We start from the raw sequence: 22,827 nt of genomic DNA, 5'->3' as shown, positions 1-22,827 counted from the left end.
CCAGGCTGATCAATTTATAATCTTATAATCAACCTGAGAAAAATAGGAAAAAATGGGAATGGTAGAGCTGAAAGATGAGTATTCGTATTGGGGAATGCTATAATACACAAATGGAAGAGCAAAGTTAGAAGATAGATGAAAAGTGGCTGGTTCAACAGTGACAAAGTGGTGATTGGAACCTTCCAGTAACAAGTATTGAGCCAGTGTTTTCCATTGTTCTCTTAGGGAGAGCACTGTTTCACATGGGGAAATATGTCACCATAGTTTCTTCATGTAAACAATGCCTTCTTCACCCAAAGGCTCTTGCAATGGTGCCACTTCCTCCAACAGTGCAACAAAGTGAGACAACTGATTTCACACTTGGAAAAAAAAAAACAATTTAACTTTTAAATGTGTTTAGAATAGCATAGCTATGCATACACATTTAAAAGGTACAATGAAAAGCTCAGTCTTACCAGATAATAGCACCTGAGCAGGAAGACTTAGGTTCTTTTATAATCATTGGGCTTTATAAAATTTAAGTTTAGGTTAGTTATAATTTTTATTTTACTTTATTTATTTAGTTCATTTAGCTATTTTTAGTTTAGGAACTAATTTTATTGTAGTCATCTATTCTACATGAGTTTATTTTGAACTTATCTGAGATGTAAAAGTATAAAGATTATCACAGTTAATTTGATAGGGGAATGGGTTTGCTAATGTAAATAAATTATATAATTTATTTTTATAATATATATTTATATGATATATTATATAATATACGATTATATAATATAAATTATATAATGTTTGAATCCTACTGAAGAAATCTGATTCTAGCATGAATAATAGTCAGTAGTTCTTCTTATCTGAATGAATAAGAGCTGTTAAGATGCTAGCTATTTAAAGGAAGCCTATTGAATAAAGTATTGGTATTATATAGTGCTTTCTTATTAGTTTACTAAGTAAAAATCAATGGTAATATACATACATATGTGTGTATATGTATATATATATACATAGGGTATGTGTATATTCACAATCCATGTATATATGTATATATATGTATAGAGTATGTATGTATGTATATGTGCTGTGCATGCAGGTGTGTATATATATGTTTATATACATGTATATATATTTTATATATGTGTATATATATGTACACACACATGCATGCACATGTGTATAAAACAATATAAACTAGCATTGCCAAAATGCCCTGTTTATGAATTTACATTGAATTCCACCAACAAAAAATAATTTCCAGTTATATGATTGTCAGTTTGGAAATGTAAGAATATGGATATGACTTTAGTTCTATTAGCTTTTATACAGCACTTTATGGTTTGCAAATCTCTTTACAAATATTATCTTACTTTATCCTCACAACAACTTGAGTAGTAGGTGCTACTCTCATTTTGATTTTGCAGATGAAGAAACTGAGGCAAGCAAAAGGTAAGTGACTCACCTAGGGTCACACAAGGAGTGTCTGACATTGGTTTTGCACTCAGGTTTTCCCTTGACTCCAAATCTAAGGCTATATTCAATGAACTGCTTAATTGTCTCATGTTTAGATAAATAAAATACCATTCTTCCTATATGTAGCTCTTGGCAGAGGACTTTGAACACAATGGGTTATTACTAGGTATCTGTCAGGTTTAATTGAACTTTCCAAAATTTATGTTAATTATCAGTTTGTGGGGGGATTAAAACTTCAAAATCATCTTTGCTATCTCTATCTACACCCCTGTTTCTTGTACTCAAGTGTCACTGGTTATTCCTAAATGTCTTCTCTCATCTACCCTGGCTCTGATGAGAGTCTAAATTATACTGACAATTAGAAGGAAATCTTCTATAAGTTTATATTGCAAACAAGACAAAGGGAAAACACATTAATCAAATCCTAAGTATTTATTGTTCACCTATCAGATGCCCCTTTTAGTTCCCAACCTCTTTATTCCCTTATACAAATGCACTTGTTCTGTTAAACTCCTCACTTATTCAATGATATAGCAGCCTTTACTAGGGGCAGCTGGAAGGATCACAGGATAGAGTGGTAGTCCTGGAGTCAGGAAGACCCGAGTTCAAATTCTTCCTCAGATATTTACTGACTGTGACCCTTGGCAAGTCACTTTACTGCTGCCTTAATCCAGTGGAAAATCCACTGCAAACCACTACAGTGTCTTTGCCAAGAAAAACCCAAGGACCATATAGTCTTCAGGCTTGCAAAGAGCTAGACATATGGACATGACTGAGAAACAATGTGTTGTTGTTGTCTGTATATATGTCAAACTCAGCTGATTGAATCAGGCTTTGTCTCCATTCATAGACCCATGAATTAACTGAGATTGACCAGAATCATTCCCAGATTCTATTTTGTAAATATTGCAAACTCTTCACTCCAGAGATTGCCAAGGTTTCTCTATGAAATTTTGCTTGTTATACAAACAATTTACCTAATAAAACTGTGAGAAGTCCTTAGCCGTTCCCATCTGCATCTTGGTCATTCCCTCTGCCTTAGTATCCTATATAAATTCTGTTCCCAGCCCCTTCCTCATTAGCCCAGGACTTGCTGTGCTGCATGCACCTTGACTTGTGATTCACTTGCCCCAATTAAGGATGTCAATTTTGTATAGTGGCTGTTTTCTCTTGAATTCTCTTGAATTCAGGTATGTAGAGAGAGGAGAGAAGAGGAGAAGGGAGGAGAGAAGGGAAGAGAAGAGAGGAGGGAAATGGAGTGGAGGGAAAAGAGGGAAGAGGGGAGGGGAGAGAAGTGAAGGGAAGGGCAGAGGTGTGGGGAGGGGAGGGAAGAGGGAAAAGGAGAGGAGAAGAGAGGGAGTGGAGGGGAAAGAAGAGGAGGAGAGCAGAGGGTAGAGGAGGGATGAGGGGAAGGGAGAGGGGAAAGGAGAGGGTGGGAGAGATTAGTCATCACTGGCCCAGTAAATGTATATGACAAAAAGTCAATTTAACCATGAGATCCAGAGCTACCAACAAGAACAACAAAGAACTGAGTGACTTCCTTCCAAGAAGTATGAAGATAAAATTCCCAGTAAAGAGTAAATGGATCATGTTAATACTTTTGTCAATATTAACCATCAATGATATGTAAACAAAATATGAGTTTATCTTCCTAATTCTTAAAAGAGAAAGTAGGAGGTTAATGCTTTTCCCCTTTCTTGTTTATCAAGAAGAATGTTGTTCTTTGAAAGAACAGAAGTATTTCAAAGTGAAAACAAAAAAGAAATCTAAAGAGGAAGAAAGGATTTTTTTTCCTGTGCCAAGACATTGGGCGGTGAAGGAAGGCTCCCAGAAAATGGATTTGAGAAGGGCTGTATAATGACTGATTGTACCAAGATACAGAATGGTTTGACGTATTTTTTTAAATTGTATGTAAAATTTGTTTTATTATATTTATGTTTAATATATTTATGTAAAATAAAATTTGACATACCAGCAATCCCTTGTGGTAACCAAGAATAAAACCAAAATGCAGAAAATTGGCAACTCTAAAACCAACTAAGCACACACCAGCTGGGAAGTAGACCCTGAGCTATTTGGTGGTTTATGGACCTATAAGAGACAGCCCTTTCTTCAGAGACTCCCCAAATTTTTGGTTATAGGACTCTTGGACACATCCTATTTTATAACTGTTGGAGGCAGTCTCTAATCTTGTTGTCTGTATTTCAGCCTTGAACTGTGGATAGATTATTGCTAAAAATGCCTTCTGATTTGTGTGTCAAAGGGACACAGCTCTGACATTTGGGATTCCCCTTGTTTCCTGGAACCTCCCTCCATTGGGAAATAGAGTTTCCCACCAAGGATCTGCCCAAATTCTCCCCTTTTCTCCTTCCTTTATGTAAAAAGTATAAATTCCTCCCTCTTTCCACCTCCTCTTTGAATAGATCAGAACACTGAGTGTTTCAGCTTGTAACCTTCTTCTCAGGCAATAAATGTATTTATAATTTATATAAAGTTTAAGAGAACTAGTTGATTTGATGTTCCCCTTTTTGGACCTGGGGTTTCTTCCATTAGCAGTTCACAGGGGTTTTTCTTTAATAATTCTTATCTGTACACATATTGTCTCCTTCAAGAGAATATGAACTGCTTGAGGTACGGACTATTTCATTTCTGTCCCTAGTACTTAGAACAATGCCTACGTGATCAAGATATAGAATACTACAAGATTTTCTCAAAGCAATTCACAATTGCTCAAAAGAGATCAATCTAAAAAATTAGCAAAGAATGGATGAAGAATGCACTGAAAAGATTAAAGTGCTTCTGTATTTTTTACTGATCCTATATACAGTTCATTGATTTTGTGCTGTAACTGCTCAGGTTCTTTGTCTGCTCAGTTTTTTGTCTGTGAACTTAGTTCAGAAATTCAGCTAGTCTATGATGAGGTAAGTGAAGCAATTTAGTTATTGTTGTTTTTTTCTAATCATTGTTCTATTGTAACCTCAAGAAAATCTGCTACCCTTGGAGATCACAAGTGGACACAAGGCAGTCTGGTCTAGTATCTTTTTATTTTTCTTGTATCTTTTTTTTTTATCACCAAACTCTCCTTCAAGGATGTCTGGTTTGCTATCCAAAGAAATCTCGTACACTGTCTTTTAACCTTGTAGGTGGACTCAAACAATGACCACTTCTTAGTAAATCACATTCCATGTGATTTTTGTCACTTTCATTAACACATATAGACACACACACACACACACACAATTTTGTAAGTTCTCTTGACAAGAAAACTTGACATGTAAAGAGATACTGTAGTGAGGGCCAAAACCAATTGAGAATACCAAGTTACTTAAAATTTATCAGAAGATGGGAGAAAATTGTGAGAAATATTGCTTCCTAAACCAGTAAGAAATAATGGAGGGAAAAAGGAAGTTAATAAAAAGTTTGGGAAAGGATACAGTTAAATTTTCAAAAGAATATACAAGGATAAAATTGGAAGGATAACAGACTAAAACATTAAAAGCTTCATTAAGATTTCTGTAACAAACTTGTCTATTAATAAGTATAGAGCCACTACTTATGGACTAGCTCTAACATCACAATCCCCAATGTTATTAAATACTACAAATAACACTAAAGAAAATAAAAGGAAAATGAGTTGGGCTAGTTTGGTATAAAGAGAAGTCTGTTCTGAAGACAACACAATATTAGGATTCGAAAAAGCATACTTTTCAAGTTGTCTCAAAGAGGGGGAAAAGCTAATTGATTAGAATTATTAGTTTAAAGAAAGTGACTGAGATGGTGTCTCCAACTATTAGTCCATAAAACTACTTTTTAATCTCTATAAAAACTTTGTGTCATGAATTTGTACGTGCATCAAATATATCTTTTCTGAAAGAAAGCTCTGTATTCTTTTTGTTTTTCTTCTTGTCTATATTATTGAGTATCTTATCTGTTGAATTATGTTCTTATACATAGACCTACTTTTTTATTATATTTTCACTCATTTTCTGGCTCACCTCTTTGTATTTGTAAAAAGAACTCTCCTCTTCCCACCCCACAAAGTTGGGCTACAAGATTGTTTTGGGAAGGTTCAGCAACATGGTTCTAAGCTCTGAGTAACCTTTGGAGGGAAAGTTCTGACCCCAGCTGAGTTTCAGTCCCTTTAGTCCTTATTCAAAATAGCTCCCACCATTTACATAACTCCAGATTGCCCTTCTTCCTGCTTTCTCCCATCCTTCATAGGGCTAGATATAGTCAATATTTTCTTCTTGTAGGCTGAAGAGGATGGGTGAATTCAGAGGCAGAATTCTTTTAGTCTTGAGACATACCTAGGACTGAACTTCAACACAAGAGAGCTAAATCTCAGCACTCGGTAGACTTTCTATCTTTATAATTTTCCTGTCCTTCATGTAACTGGGCAGAATCAACATTTAGTACTTTTTGAAAGATGTAAAGTAGATGTTTGTGGAGAATCACTGAAACCACAGGATATCCCTACAATAAGGCCAGACCTCCAAAGAAGCCTGCAAGTTGGATTTTGTTCTTTCTTCAGGCTCATATACTCTGTTAATGAGAACTCTAAGTGTTCAAGTTTTCCACTGTTAATTAATAAAGGATATTAGTTTGTTGGAGAGTCTCTTTTCTAAATTTATCCATGGTTTCATCTAGCATAAAATTTGTTTTTCTAATGCTTGGAGAGTCAAAAAACTTTGGAAAAAGTATCTGCCACTAATGATTATTTTTTGAAATATAGAAAAACATTAAGAAATAATTAGAACAAACAGTACTGAGATGACCTCTGTAATGGTGAGGAGACTATCAACTATTACGATGTTCGTTGCTTGTCCTTCATTCTCTTCTTGAAGAGGACCACGACATCAGGAAAGGAATAACATGACTTAAAAGTGAAATGGATTTAAGTGAGTCAGGGTTATGTAAAGTCACCAGCCTTACTCTCACTTCTAAAGCCATCTGAACCAGAAGAACTGGCCTTTTTAAACTAAGATCTTCCCCTGGTCTCAGTTTGACTGAGGCAATGCCCATTCTTGTGAGATTTCAGTGATCAAAATTTATATTTCTTTAAGCAGGACATCCACATATAAGGGTATATGATACCCTATCTGAACAGAGGAAGGAAAGAAGAAGAGAGGAGAAGGAGGAAATGAATTACTGGCATGACAGAAGGAATTAATAAAGATAGTAGACTGAGGTCCAAATTTCTAAACTTTATTGATTTTTTTCAACAGAGCAAGCTAATGTATTTTTTAAAAAAATGATTCAAAATGACTACCTCAATTAAGCCAAAAGATCATAAGAAAGGAAGGCAGTTTAGTTTTATAAAATGATTGAGCAAAATCTGGAGCATCATAAGTATGCCTTCTTCTGATTGGCCTGACATTACATCATTAAAATCCTCATTGGTAGCATTTTAATGAGAAGATTGGTTAAAGATCTCTTAAGTTCCTCCCCATTACTTCCTCATTGAGAAATAGTATTTGATCCTCAAATGATAAAATTAGTCTGTGAACGTGGGTGTAGCATGGTAGGGACTTTAATTGAATAAACTTGAATTTGAGTCAAGTGGGTGGTCAGTGAAATTACAAAGGTAGACAACTGGGAAGATTCAGTTCACAAAAGAAATGAGTCCTGAGTGGAGGAAATTACAGAAAAAAAGCTTGAATTTTAGGCATGTTTCTCTGGAATGTAGATGAAGGTTGGAGTTATAAAGGTAGTTAATACCACCTAATTCACAGGATTGGGAAGGGGGAGAAAATAATATGATACATATATAGAGTGCTTTGATAATATTGTTATATAAAGTTGAGCCATTATTATTGAAAGAAAATCCTTCTATTATTATTAATAATGATAATAGTAATAAAGGAAATATGGTTAGTTTGTGGCATAAGGAACAGAGAGCTGGTCTGAGGCAGAAATCCCAGATTCAAGGCCTTTATCTGATACATATTGGCTATGTATATCAATCTGCCTAAGTCACTTAATCTCACAGTGTCCCAGGCAACTATCTACAACTACAAATTTCAGGGCAAATACCTATTTGCATTGGCAGAATAAGTTTTCTGACTAGGAGATCCATAAATCAATGAAGTTACTAATCTGTTTTAGAAAAAAATGTTTTTTGATATATTCATATTAGGTTGGATAAATTATTTAGGTAAAAGATATTCTTCTGACATCCTTGGGAAAAGACTACAATTATCGCTTCCACATCAAAACTTTCCCCATTGTGGTTTGGATATATTGCCGGTAGGCATAAGAAATTAAATGGAAATTTTGGGAGAGGTTTGTAGAAGCTGCAGATGATATTCAAAGGCCAGCAGAGTACACAGAAAAAGTTTAGAAACTGAGAAATGCATATATTATGGCATTGTATGATATCAACATATTTGATCTTTCAATACCATAATAATTCAGACTTCCTCTTTGGCATAAAAGGAAGGGAAATTTTCCATGGATTTTCCAGATCATGAAGATGCTGTGTCCCAAACCCTCTTGATGTAGAAGAGATAACTGTATAACATGCCATTGTTTTTAAACAAAGGCATATGTGTTCTTTAACACATACGTACACATCTTTATAATTGTAAATAACTTCTCTTTCTCTACTGGTGCTCCTGGTTCACCAGAAAGAAACATTTATAACATCGCATAACTATGGTGGAGGAAATATCCCATTTGTAGAACATACAAAATTACTCCAGGCTTTATAGTATTCCAAAAACCTTTGACTATTTTTGCTGATGAATTCATTGGTCTGAGTCATTTTCCAGACACTGAACTGGGCAATTATTACTATTATCAATTTATATGCTTTATTATTGTTATTGTTCCAAACTTGTTCCTGCAATGACTTTTGCATTATGGTATGATGAAAAGAGTTCTGGTTGAGGGTCACAGTATTTGACTTCTAATACTGAATTTGCTATTTGTTAATCAATGACACTGGTAAATCATTTATAACTTTCTGAGGATATGGCTTTATCCATTAATGTGATAATATGTATATAAAATTATTTGAAAGTACTAAAGTGTTAAGTATATTATATCATAAATATATGTATCTATGTCATATTTTTCTAATCTCAAATTTAACTAAATATAAATATATTTGACTCAAATGCATTGATTTTATAATTTTATATTATGTAGATTTTAAAAATTAATTAAAAATCTGCTTCAACCAACTTTTAATAAATGTTTACTATATTCAAGAAACTCTGATAGGTACCAGAAATACAAGAATAAATCCTTGCCTTCAAGGAACTTACATTACAGAACTATTCCTTTGTTTATTATTCATATGGTTAATACTATGGATTCTCATTTTTTAAAATAAGGAAGCTATTTTTAAACCACATAGGTAATACAATAAATTAGAAGCTGTATCAAGAAAATTCAGAAAAGTCTATGTTCAAGAGAAACACTAATGATTTGTAACTATTCCTAATAGTTATAAATATATATAATATAATATATAATATAACATAATCTAAATATTATAAATAGTTAGAATATTCCAATCCCAATAGAGTACTTAGCTTCAAAGAAGGGAAAACAGTGAAAAATGGCTAGTCCTTTAATTCAACTGTAAAGCAAATTGGATAAGCAATACTTTGAAATAGTAACACTTAATCTCACCTTTTCCAGTTTGGAAAGAGCAAGAGAGTAACAGTCTTTGGCCCGGAATTGCATAAATCTCATGTTGGCTGGGTGAGTGAGTTCTGTGATAATACTTAGACTTGAGAACAACCTGGATTTTAAAGAAACATCATAATCATAAGCCAGCATCAGCACATTCTGAATGGCATCATTTCTTTCAAAATTATAATTATACGTGATTCCTAGCTTAGGGCATTAAAAAACAAAAACAAATCTCCACAGTGATAATTGTAGCAATTCTTTGTGAAATTCTTTGTATCTATTGTGAGGAGAGTAAATGCTGCATTTTCCTGAAGAAGAGATAATCCAACATTTTTGCCCAATAAGGAAACTATGTTTAGTAATTGGACATTTATTAGATTTTTTTCTCTAAATTCACAGAACAGAACAGTAAAGTAAGAGAAATTTGTAAGACTGATTTAAGAAGTTTTTACATGATTATAAGTAGTTGTAGATTATATTTCTTATGATGAAAAGTATTAAAATGGAAATTTACAGGATGAGTATAATGATTGACATAATTTGCATATAATGGGCTTCTTAGCTAAGATTTCTGATGTCCTGTAGTTCTCCTTCCTAGGCAGCATGTAATTTTATGTGTAAAGTCTTGTCACAACACACTTGAGTAGGAGCAGAGATCTCTAAGCTCCTTCTGTCTATAAATCTATGATCCTTTAAACCTCAATCTCCAAGAATTCTCTTCATATGCATTATTGATTCAACCAACTATCTTTTATAAAAATAGCTTTGATTTATTAAGGGTTTGCAATAGTAATTGAAATAGCAAACAGTAATAGCACATTTTATTTTTCAAATATCATCAAGGTAATATTTAAGTTCAGAAATATTTATTACCTCCATATATATTCCACATAAAATATATACTACATATATATATATATATATATATATATATATATATATATATATATATATATATATTCCCTATACATACACACATACTCCATATAAAATATATAAATTCCTGGGAGGAAATATTTAAACTATTCATTTTCATTAAGCTTTCATCCCCCTAATCCCAACTTTTTCCTACCCAATGGAAGAATATTATTAATGCTCTCTAAAAAGACATTTACAACATTGTGTTCTACCCTACTCTGAAGGAAAGAAGGTATCTGATTGTTGTGGTTAGTTTATATATAAACCTTTGAATTGGCAAGTGCAAGACCTGTAAGGTAACCATTTACAAGAGTGATCATCAAAAAAAATGTCACGCAGAAGGACACCAAATTTAAATGGAAGGTGAGTAATAGAGGTTCCCAACTGAATGATTTTAAGGCCATTGTAGTTGAAATAGGCTGACAGTCACAACCAGAATCCCCTTCCAAAGGCTTATTATGCAAGTAGCTACAGAACATGGCTTTGCTCATGGGAAATACTTTTGAGACATGGGGAAGAAATCTCACAGATAATGTCTTAAAATTTCTCCATTACTGTAACTGGCAGACATTACAATTTTCCCCATCTCAGTGAGTTTTCTGAGCCTGAGAATATCCTTGATACTTAGATATCCCCGTAGCAAAAACTTTATGGAGTACATATGATCTGGACTTAGTTGACCTCAAAAGTAATCACACATAAATAATGCTTTATCTAGAAAATCTTTTTAAGTGACAAACCCTAGCAAGTGGCCAGTTTCTTTCACTTTACCAGGAATTCTAATTTGTATATCTCAGACCCCCAGCAAAAGACCTCACATCCTTGATATTCAGAACATGTCAATGGAAGGAGAACTATAGAGCACCCATTGCTCCTTAAGGCCATTATAAAACTGCTAACTTCTTTTAGGGTATCCATCAGTAACAAATACTCAAGCAAACCAAGCTGTATATGTCAGGATGCAGAAATACTTTGAACTCAGCAGTTTGTGCAAACACAGCTACAACTCCATGATAATAACTTATATAGATAACATGCTTTAAGTACAAAATGCTTTGCTCATAACAACTTTGAGCTGAGGTAGATAATGTATTATTATACCCATTTAACAGATGAGGGAAGTGAAGCTCTTAAGTTAAGTGATTTTCCCATAATTGCAAAGAATTAAATCTAGGTTACCAATTTGAAGTCTAATGTTCCTTCTACTACACCATGTTGCTCCTGCCATATTATGCCACAACCACCAAAAATCAGTCTATATTTCCATACCATTTTTGTAGTAGGGAAAGTTTTTTTGCTTGTTTGTTTTGCCTGATATTGAATTTCTGTCATGAAAGAGAATGATGAAGATGGAAGAAATAATGTTTTAAAAATTATATTCATAAAAGTAATTATTGAATACCTACTATATGTTCAGTCTTCAGTATAAGAGAAATGATTTATTATGCCCCTATTTTATTCCAATCAGTGTTAATTAGTTTAGTGTGATTCAATAGGGTAAGTGATTACTAGTGATATACTTATCTGTTAATACATTTAGTCAGTCTAGTCAAATAATATTAGTATAGGAATTACATATATTAATATATATTTCACATATATTTAAGAGTAATTAAATAAGATAGATTTTTTCTTATAATAGACCCAAAACTTTAAACCATATGGTATAAGTTCAGTGGCTTGTTAAGCTTTAATTCACTGTTCAATAAACTTATTTAGTTCACTTGCCTAACCACATGAATACTGACTAGAGGACTTCCAGCCTTTTGAATGATGAGTATGTGACCAAGCCCAGTGTGGGTGGAATGTCTTTGACATGATATAGAAAGCCCCCCAACTTATTTTTGTGCCTTTGGATCATCCTTTCTTGCTCAACATGAGGAGGGATCCATCTTAGGACCACTTAGAGGGGATTACACCTTCTTGTCTATCCTGTGACCAGCTATTCTGATGCCTCATTTTTGACCCTCTGGGAGGGTCGAAACCAAGGTTTGTCATCCTATGAGACTGTATTTTACTTTGCTTCGTCTTGTGTCTGGATATCCGTAATGGTAATTTAAGGTTAATGGTGAGTGGGGGGAAGAGTTAAAGATCTTCCCCTCTCATCAATAGGCCTCAAGATGTTTTGTTAATTTCTATTGAGGGACTAGGTCAGACAGTCTTGCCCTCTGACTCTGAAAAAAGTATAAATACTCTGAGGTGAGGTTTTATTTTGGGGCTTACTCGTTGGAAATGTTTGCTTGGCTAGCTGAGACTATGGGCAGCTGCTAAGGAGTCCCCTGGCTTTGAAAACCCAGACGTTGGTGTTTCTCTTTCTGGTAACTTTGTATGTATTGTCAGGAAGTTGGATCTCTCTGTTGATCTGTGATGTATATATCACTTATAGTCAGACAGTTGGAAGCCCTGTCTGTTGGTTTGTATTTCTCTGTATTTTCTCTGAAGTTTAGGAAAACCCTGAAGTAAGTGAATGATATGTGTGCTTGATTAAAGCAGATTGTTGACCTCTCAAAAGTTGCTTTACTTTTAGAAAAGCATATCTAAGAACCTATATAGCAGACCCTCCTGTGTATGCTGGGGTCCTTAGTGTTAAAGTATCAAGTACTATAAAACTAAAGCCCTAGAGAAAGGGAGCATCTCAGGTCATGAGGAAAATCTGACGTTCACTTCATCAGAGAGGACTATAGACACTTTCCTAAAGTACTATTGTCTCAGAGCTCTCACTCAGTTTCTTTTATTGTAGAACTGGAAAATTTTGGACCCCACAAATATAAGGATCTGATAATGTCATTTTTGGGAAAAACTAAGTCATACATATATGAAATATTTTTAACTAAAGAGAATAAGATAAATTACAGTATATATCTATATATTCATAAATTATAGATATGCAGATATATAAAATTATATATAGACAATAGACAGGAAGGGGGGGGGAAGAAAGACAGACAGACAGTGACAGAAAGAGATAATAGTTATCATGGTGAATTATAAGACAGGACAATGTAAGACAATCTGAGTTGACCATGGAGAAATGTAGAGTGTGGACAGGATAATAATTTTGTCAGGTTTATTTAAATGAGAAGAAAGGACATTTTAGGCATTCATCAAGGTCACCTCATGAAGGTAGACTTTGAGTACACAGATTAGTGAAATAGAATATAAGAGAGATAGATATTATACTATGAGTAGTATCATCAGAATACTTGTAGACTTTATGCTCTGAAGACATATAACACAACTCTTTGTCCCTATGTTTAGGAAAGCCATTTAAAAGGTTAGAGACTAGGTAAATGAGAGTTTTTACTAGTGGGGTGTAGAAAAATATCTTTGCTAGAAATGTAAATACATGTAAAAGTCTGGAGCACAATATATTATACTTCAGCTCAAGTAAAAAAAAATCAGGGGCAGCAATTTTGATCTCAGACAAAACAAAAGCAAAAATATATCTAATTAAAAGAGATAAGGAAGGAAACTACATGCACCCAGTGATATCATTAGAGTAGGTAAGGAAGTTAAAGGAAGAAATATATAGCAAAATTATGTTAGTGGGGACCTCAACCTCCCCCTCTCAGAACTAGATAAAACTAACCACAAAATTAAAAAAAATAAAAGAAGTTAAGAGGGTGAGTAGAATTTTAGAAAGGTTAGATATAGAAGACCTCTGGAGAAAAGTGAAAGGGGATAAAAAAGGAATACAACTTTTTCTCAGCAGTACATGACACCTACACAAAACCTGACCATGTACTATGGCTTAAAAACTTCACAATCCAATGGAAAGGCAGAAATATTAAATGCATCCTTGTCCAATCATGATTCAATAAAAATTACATTCAATAGTAAGGAAAGACAGACTAAAAATTAATTGGAAATTAAATAACCTAATCCTAAAGAATGAGTGGGTCAAACAACAGATCATAAAAACAGTCAATAACTTCATTCAAGAGAATGACAATAATGAGACAAAATACATGTATGGGATACAGTCAAAGCAGTTCTTAGGTGAAATTTTATACCTCCAAATGCTTACATGAATAAAATAGAAAAAGAGGAGATCAATGAATTGGGCCTGCAATTTAAAAAAAAGAAAGAAATGAACAAATTAAAAATCCCCAATTAAATATTAAATTAGAAATTCTGAAAATGGAAGGAGAGATGAATAAATTGAAATTAAGATAACTATAGAAGTAATAAAACTAAGAGCTAGTTTTATGGTGGAAAACAATAAAATAGATGAACTTTTGGTTAATTTGATAAAAAAAGGAAGAAGAAAACCAAATTAGTAGTATCAAAAATGAAAAGGGTGAATTAACCACCAATAAAGAGGAAATTAAAGAAATAATTAGGAGCTATTTTGCCCAAGTGTATGCCAATAAATCTGAAAATCTAAGTGTAATGAATGAATATTTACAAAAATATATATTGCCTGGGTAAACAGAAGAGAAGGTAAAATACTAAATATCTCCATCTCAGAGAAAGAAATTGAATGGGCCATCAATGAACTCCTAAGAAAAAAATTACCAAGGCTGGATGAATTTATAAATGAATTCTACCAAACATTTAAAGAAAAATTAATTCCAATCCTATATAAACTATTTGGAAAAACAGGTGAAGAATGAGTCGTATCAAATTCTTTTTATGATACAAATGTGGTATTGATGCATAAAACAAGAAGAACCACAACAGAAAAAGAAAATAGTAGACCAATTTCCCTAATGAATCAATATTCAAAATATATCAATATTTTAAATAAAATATTAGCAAAGAGATTATAGCATTTTATCACTAGGATAATATGTTATGATCAGGTGAGACTTATACCAGGAATGCAGGGTTGGCTCACCATAGGAAAACTATCAACAGAATTGACCATATCAATAACAAAATTAACAGAAATCATATGGTTATCTTAATAGATACAGAAAAAGCTTTTCACAAAATATAGCATCCATTCCTCTTAAAAATACTAGAGAGCTTAGGAAATTTTATACCTCCAAATGCTTACATGAACAAAATAGAGAAAGAGGAGATCAATGAATTGGTCTTCCTTAAGATGATAAGTAGCATCTATCTAAAACCATCATCAATCATTATATGTAATGGAGATAAGCTAGAATCATTCCTAATAAGATTGGGGGCAAAACAAGAGTGTTCATTATCACCACTGTTATTCAATATATACTAGAAATGTTAGCTTTAGCAATAAGAGTATTAAAAGAAATTGAAGGAATTAGAATAAACAGTGAAGAAAGAAATCTATCACTCTTTGCCGATGATATGATGGTATAGTTAGAGAATCCTAGAGAATCAATTAGCAAACTACTTGAAATTATTAACAACTTTAGCAAAGTTGCAGGACATAAAATAAGCCTATTTAAATCATCAGCAATTCTATATATTACTAACAAAGCCCTGCAGCAAGAAATGGAAAGGAAAATTTTATTTAAAACGACTGCAGAAAATATAAAATATTTGGGAGTCTGCCTGCCAAAACAAGTCCAAGAACTATAATGAACACAGTTACAAAATCCTTTTCATGCAAATAAAGTCATATCTAAATAAATGGGAAAATAACAATTGCTCATGGATAGGCTGAGCTATTTAATAAAAAATTACAATTCTACCTAATTTATTTATTTAGTATCATACCAATAAAACTAACAAAAATATTTTATAGATTTAGAAAAATAATAGCAAAATTCACCTGGAAGAACAAAAAGTCCAGAATATCAATGGAATTAATGAAGAGAAATGCAACAGAAGGTGGCCTAACTATAACTTATCTAAAACTAATATAAAGCAGCAATCATCAAAACTATTTGTTACTCGCTAAGAAATAAGAGTCATGGATCAGTAGAATACGTTTGATACACAGTATACAGTAGTCAGTGACTATAATAATCTACTGTTTAAACCCGAAGTTTCCAGCTTGGTAAAAAGTGCTGGGAAAACTGGAAAATTGTATGGCAGAAACTAGGCATAGACCAACACCTTACACCATATATCAAGATAAGGTCAAAAAGAGTACATGATTTAGACATAAAGGGTGATACCATAAGCAAATTAGGAGGGCAAGGAATAGTTTACCTGTCATATCTATGGAGAAGGGAAGAATTTCTAACCAAACAAGAAATAGAGAACATTATGAAATGCCAAATCGATAAATTGATTATATTAAATTGAAAAGTTTTTTTTTTTTTTTGCACAAACAAAGCCAATGCAACCAAAATTAGGAAGGAAGTAGAAAAATGGGAAAGAATTTTTACAACTGGTATCTCTGACAAAGGCCTCATTTCTAAAAGATAGAGAGAACTGAGTCAAATTTACAAGAATGTACATCATGCTCCAGTTGATAAATGGTCAAAGGATATGAACTGGTAGTTTTCAGTGGAAGAAATTAATGCTATCTATAACAATATGAAAAAATGCTCTAAGTAATTATTGATTAAGGAAATACAAATTAAAACAACTTTGAGTTACCACATCACATCTATCAGATTGGCTAACATGACATAACAGGAAAATGATAAAAGGTGAAGATGTGGGAAAATTGGAACACTAATTCATTGTTGTGGAGCTGTGAGCTGATTCAGTCATTCTAGAAACATTTTGGAACTATACCCAAAGGGCTATAAAAATGTGTATACCCTTTGGTCCAGCAATATCATTACTAATTCTGTATCCCAAAGAGGTAGTAAAAAAGGAAAAAGGACCCACATGTACAAAAAATATTTATGGTAGCCTTTTTTCGTTGTTAAAGAATTGGAAATTGAGGAAATATCCATCAATTGGGGAATGGCTGAACAAGTTGTGATACATGAATATATTGGAATACAATTGTCCCATAAGAAATGGTAAGCAGGTGAATTTCAAAAGAACTTGTAAAGTCTTGCCTGAACTTATGCTGAGTGAAGTGAGCAGAACCAGAACATTGTACACGGTAACAACCATATGGCGTGATGATCAACTTTGGTAGAAATACATTGAGCTAAGATCATTCCAAAAGATTCATGAGTGAAAATGCTATCCATTTCCAGAGAAAGAACTATGGAGTCTGAAGGCAGATGGAAACATACTGTTTTCTTTTTTTGTTTGTTTTTTTTTTCTTTCTTGTGGTTTTTCCCTTTTGTTCTGATTCTTCTTTCACAACATATCTAATGTGAAAATATGTTCAATATGATTGTACATGTATACCCTATATCAGATTGCATGCTGTCTTAGGGAGGGGGTAAAGGAAAGAAGGAGGGAAAGAAAAATTAAAACTCAGAATCTTCTTGGGGTGAATGTTGAAAACTATCTTAGCATGCAGTTGTAAAAAATTAAGTAATATTAAGTGGGGAAAAAATCACACATTGTTTCACTAGAAGGCACTTATGGTATTCCCCAGTATGCCACATTGCTTGGTGTTGATAAAGAAACAATATGTAATTCTCTTCTGTTAGACTTATTCTGTCATTCACTCAAGAAGTCTAGAAGGAAATGGGGGTGAGGTTTGGTGGTGGGGGAAGCAACTGGCAAAAAATACAGCTACATAGAATTAATTTGCTGAATAGTTCCATCACAGCAGGGGAGGAAAAGGCCGAAGGGGAAAAAATTATCAGTTGAAGCTTGGCCTGGAATATCTCCATCTAGCAAATCTATGTACCAAATGCCAGACCTCAAGCCATCTGGTAGCTTCCAATGCATTTATCTGAAAATTCTCTTGAAGAATTACAGAGTAAATACATTTTCTCTACTGCAAATTGTCACAGTCAATTCTCAATTATCCATAACTATCCCAAATGCTCAGATTCATTCAGTTCAATTCAATTCAACAATGAATTATGTTTTTAATATATAAAAGGCACTGTACAAAGTGTTAGAGATGCAATAAAACACAAAAAAAACCCAGAAACCTCTCCTCCAGAAATTTCGAATATAACTGGAAAAACAAGACAAGTACAAAAATAAGTACAATGAGGTCAAAGAAGAGATGGAAGAATTTTATCTTAATTGGGACAGTCAGGGAAGAATTCTTGGAGTAGGTGGTCCTAGAAATGGTCTTTGAAAGAAGATTCCAACTGACAGAGATGTGGAGGAAATTAGTTCCAGGCAGAAATTCTGCACAAATATATTAGACAGGCAAGGTTAGGATGAGGTTGAATGAGAGCTATTCTGTTTATAATGATATGTAGACAAGCACTTGAAGGAGAGTATCTTTAAAGCTAGAAAAGATAGGTTGGACTCAGAGTACAGAGCTAGTAAGTCAGTTAAGGAGTTTGTATTTCATCTTTTATACAATGTGGAACAACTGAAGGTCCACAGTCTAATAATCTCAATTTAGTCAATCAATGAAGCATCTCCACTCTGACTCCCAGAAAATACTAAATTATTTTTACTGGAGTTGTGAAAGAGTAGTGTCATGAAACCATTTGTATTTCATCTTCTATTATTTCATGTATAGAAAAGATTGCAATGAATAAAAACTTGTAATACAAGTAGATCAGGAAAGAAGGAAAACAGAGTATGAATAATTTAATATGTGAATAATCAGTATTAGAACTCAATACTATTCAATATAATATATAAGGCAATACATAAGCTGTAGGGGACACAAAAAGGAATAAAATATGGTTCTTGATGTCAAGGAATACATAATACTATAAGGAGATAAAGAAAATCACAAAAATAATTATAGTGCAATTCATTGACACTGCTAAAGAATTTTTTTTTTCAAAAATATTTAGAAAAAGTCATTTCTGGTTGAAATAAAAGAAGGCTGTAAACAAGAAGTGTGTTTAAAAAGATGAACATGGGATAGGCCATAGGTCTTTCAATTTCTCTCTAAAATATAAGATAGGTACCTGCAGAGGTAGCTGTATTTTCAGAAAAATCACATTGGTTTCTGATTCAGATAGACTTAGTCCATAATTTTTTCTGTCATTTGTTAGCTATATAACCTCAGTCAAGTTAAATATTTTCCATGTTCTTTGGTTTCCTCATCTGCAAAATATATGTAGTTTATCTCACAAGGTTGTGAAATAAAATGTTTCATAAATCATAAAGTGTGATATTAATATCAACTATACTTCTCATTTTCATCTTATACTATATGAATTTCAGAGAGAAGCAACATGGAACAAATTGCATTGTTCAATTGTTACTTTATGTATAACATTTGCATACTATTGCACAGATGGAGAAAATAATTGCATTTTCTAACTGAGTTGAAGTGCTAAGAAAGTTCATCTTCTTTAGGCTCACTAAAGGCAGCTTCAGGATAATTCCAGCAATAGACAAGATGACCAGGATGAAAGGTATTTCATCTTATTTCCAAATGGTTTGGTTTCTTTCTGCTAGGTCCTCATATTTTGACACGTAGATATTCCACATAATATGGAGGTCATTTACTATTATGACAATCAATTTAAAAAATGGTTTTTTAGAATTTTATGAATCAATATTTTGTGGGAAAAGGGATTCCATTATTCAGTGCCATAGCAATCAAACTACCAAAAATTATTTTATAGAGCTAGAAAAATTAATATCAAAATTCAACTGGAAGAACAAAAATTTCAGAATATCAAGGGAATTAATGAAAAGAAATGCTAGGGAAGGCAGATTAGGCAAACGATATTAAATTGTATTATAAAGCAGAAATCATCAAAACTACTTGGTATTGGCTAAGAAATAGAGGGGTAGATCAGTGGAACAGGTTAGGTACACAAGAGACAGTAGTCAATCATTATAGCAATCAACTGTTGGATAAACCTAATGACCCCAGCTTCTGGGATATGAACTTGCTATTTGACAAAAAGTTCTGGGAAAACTGGAAAATAGTCTGGCAGAAAATGGGCATAGACCAATATTTGACACCTTATACCAGAATAAAGTCCAAATGGGTATACTATTTAGGTATAAAGGCTGATCCTATAAACAAATTAGGGGATCAAGGAATAGTTTATCTATCAGATTTATGGAAAGTGGAGGAATTTGTGACCAAACAAGAAATTGAGAACATTCTGAAATGCAAAATGGATAATTCTGATTACAGTAAATTGAAAAGTTTTTGCAGAAACAAAGCCAATGCAACCAAAATTAGGAGGGAAACAGGAAAATGGGAAAGCATTTTTACAGCTAGTGTTTCTGATAAAGGTCTTATCTCTAAAACATATAGAGAACTGAGTCAAATTTACAAGAATACAAGTCATTCCCCAACTGAAAGATGGTCAAATAATATGAACAGGCAGTTTTCAGAGGAAGAAATTAAAACAATCAATAGCAATATGAAAAAAATGCTCTAAATCACTATTGATTAGAAAGATGTAAATCAAAACAACTCTGAGGTACTACATCACATCTATCAGATGGGTTAACAGGACAAAATAGGAAAATGATAAATGTTGAAGAAGGTGTGGGAAAGTTGGAACGCTAAATTCATTGTTGGTGGAGCTGTGAAGTGATCCAACCATTCTATAGAGCATTTTAGAATCCCCAAAAGGGCTATAAAAATATGCAAACCCACTGACCTAGCAATATCACTTCTAGCTCTGTATCCCAAAGAGATTATACAAATGAGAAAAGGACACACATGTGAAAATATATTTATAGCCTTTTTAGTGGTGGCCAAGAACTGAAAACTGGGGGAATGCCCATCAACTGGGGAATGACTGAACAAGTTGTGGTATATGAATGTAACGGAATACTATCACGCTATAAGAAATGAAGAGCAGGTGGACTTCAGAAAAACCTGGAAAGACTTATATGCACTGACACTGAGTGAAATGAGCAGAACTGGGAGAACATTGTTCACAGAAATGGCTGCAGTGTGCAATGACTGATTTTGCCCTTCTTAGTAATGGAAGGACCTAAAATAATTCCAAAGGACTCATGATGGAAAATGCCATCCACATCCACAGACAGAACTATGGAGTTGGAACTCAGAGCGAAGCTGATTATTTTCTTTTTTCTTTTATTTTGTTTTATTTCTTTCTCATGATTTCTCTACTTCATTATAATTATTCTATGCAATATGACTAATGTGAAAATTTATTTAATAGGAATGTACATGCAAAGCCCATATCGGATTGTCTTGGGAAAGCAGGTGAGAAGGAGGGGGAGAAAATTTAAAATTTATTGAAATGAATGATGAAAACTAAAAATGAATGAAATGGAAAAAAAGAAAAGGATTCCAATCGAAATTCATGTGATAGATAACCACTGATCAATAATTCCATACAATACAGAAATTCTGGAGGTTAAACCTAAGTTTTACTATGTTCCAAACAAAGATTAGCATTTCAATGAAATTTTTATAGACAAAAATTATGTCAGAGAACTAAGAATGTTTTTTAACATATAGCAATCTTTACAGCCTCTTAGGCTACAACAATCACACGGGCCCAGTAAAACAGAATCATAAATTTATGCTTCTTCTGATATCATTAATATTAAAAAAAAGCTGAGTTAGAATGACTTACTAAACAAAGTTACAGACAAACATGGAGTTTGCAAAAATTAATAATTTAATGAAATAATTAAAAAATTCACAATGTGCTAATTGAGAGGAGGAGATTTATATATTGCAAAGATAACTAAAAGGTTGGAACTATGGGGATCCTTCCAAAAGCAGAGTTAATTAAATCCTGATGAGTTTAATTAAAATGTTGTAAATGTTACAATCCCTCCTTCTTCTCTTTTGACTTATCTCATGAATGTTAAAAAAAATCTTCCCTTAATACTATTACTTCATGAGTCAGTTTTTAGCCAGATGAGGCTAATTTTAATAGTAGAAAGGCCTCAGTCTGCCAAATATACATTTAATAATAATAAAAAAATCAAAATTTCTCATTACAGTAAAAAGTATCCCATATTATAATGTCCAGTCATGTGATGACACTGGTGCCAGCACTGTTTATTTATTTTTTTATTTTTGTTCCCAAAGATATTTTGAAGTTATTATTTGTAGTACAGGTATAACTAGGCCTTTAACCAGGACTAGAGGTTGTCAGCACCTCAAAGACAGAGACAGTCTTTTGCCTCTTTTTGTATACCTAGAGTTTAGCACTGTGCCTGGCACAGAGTAGACACTTAATACGTTTACTGAGTTGATTGATTTTTGTATAGAAGTGGGAGCAGTGGATTCTAAATAATTTTTATTTAGCAAAAAAGAATGTTGTGTGTACCTTCATGAAGGACAGATTTTATGTCAGAGTTGCTTCTGGGAGAAACATGCATGGTTTCAGACACGCTTTAGGAGAAATGTAAAAAAGAGCTAAGATTTGGAAAATCAGCAAAGTGTGGAGAAACTGTCTTCTCCTCCATGTCGAGAGCTTCTTAAATGTTTTTCTTTGTAAGTATCCCTTTTCAAACAATGTAATGGGGAGGTGGGGGGAGGGGATGTTGGAAGGACATCATAGAGGAAGAGAATAAGCGTATTTGTACATAATAGGACCACCAATCTTTTTGTATCATTTAAACCATTGACTTTTATAAGTTTTGAAGGTTTAGCACATTGGTCAGTGTGACTGAAAACTAGCAGCAGTCATTGATGAAGCCAACTCTAAGTTGAGACGGTATGAAGTGGGAAGATTGTTGAACTCCTGTAGGGAAATCAGTCACTTCAGCCAAGGAGGTTTCTTCTCTTTCTCCCCTGACCCAACAGTTAACATGTCCCAATGAGTCCCTTTAACAATAATAAAAGTTCACATTTATATGGTGCTTTAGGATTTGTAAAGTATTTTATATACATCATTCCATTTGATCATCTGAACAACGCTGTGAGATAAGATTCTTTCCATTTGATGGATGATGAAACTGAGACTCCATAAG

At 33.2% G+C, this 22,827-nt stretch overlaps 1 protein-coding gene across 8 annotated transcripts in view; it reads right to left on the bottom strand.

The window, feature by feature from the left end:
* Positions 1 to 22,827, bottom strand: part of KCNT2 (potassium sodium-activated channel subfamily T member 2) — a 528,526-nt gene that overhangs the window by 57,250 nt on the left and 448,449 nt on the right. For all 8 annotated transcript variants that reach the window (XM_072648322.1, XM_072648328.1, XM_072648323.1 and 5 more), the window contains one exon: positions 9,100 to 9,211. In XM_072648322.1, coding sequence (XP_072504423.1) covers positions 9,100 to 9,211 — 112 coding nt within the window. The remainder of the gene's footprint in view (positions 1 to 9,099; positions 9,212 to 22,827) is intronic.

The sequence above is a fragment of the Notamacropus eugenii genome, chromosome 2, assembly GCF_028372415.1.
Source record: "Notamacropus eugenii isolate mMacEug1 chromosome 2, mMacEug1.pri_v2, whole genome shotgun sequence".
NCBI lineage: Eukaryota > Metazoa > Chordata > Mammalia > Diprotodontia > Macropodidae > Notamacropus > Notamacropus eugenii.
This window is presented reverse-complemented; position numbering and strand designations above follow the sequence as displayed.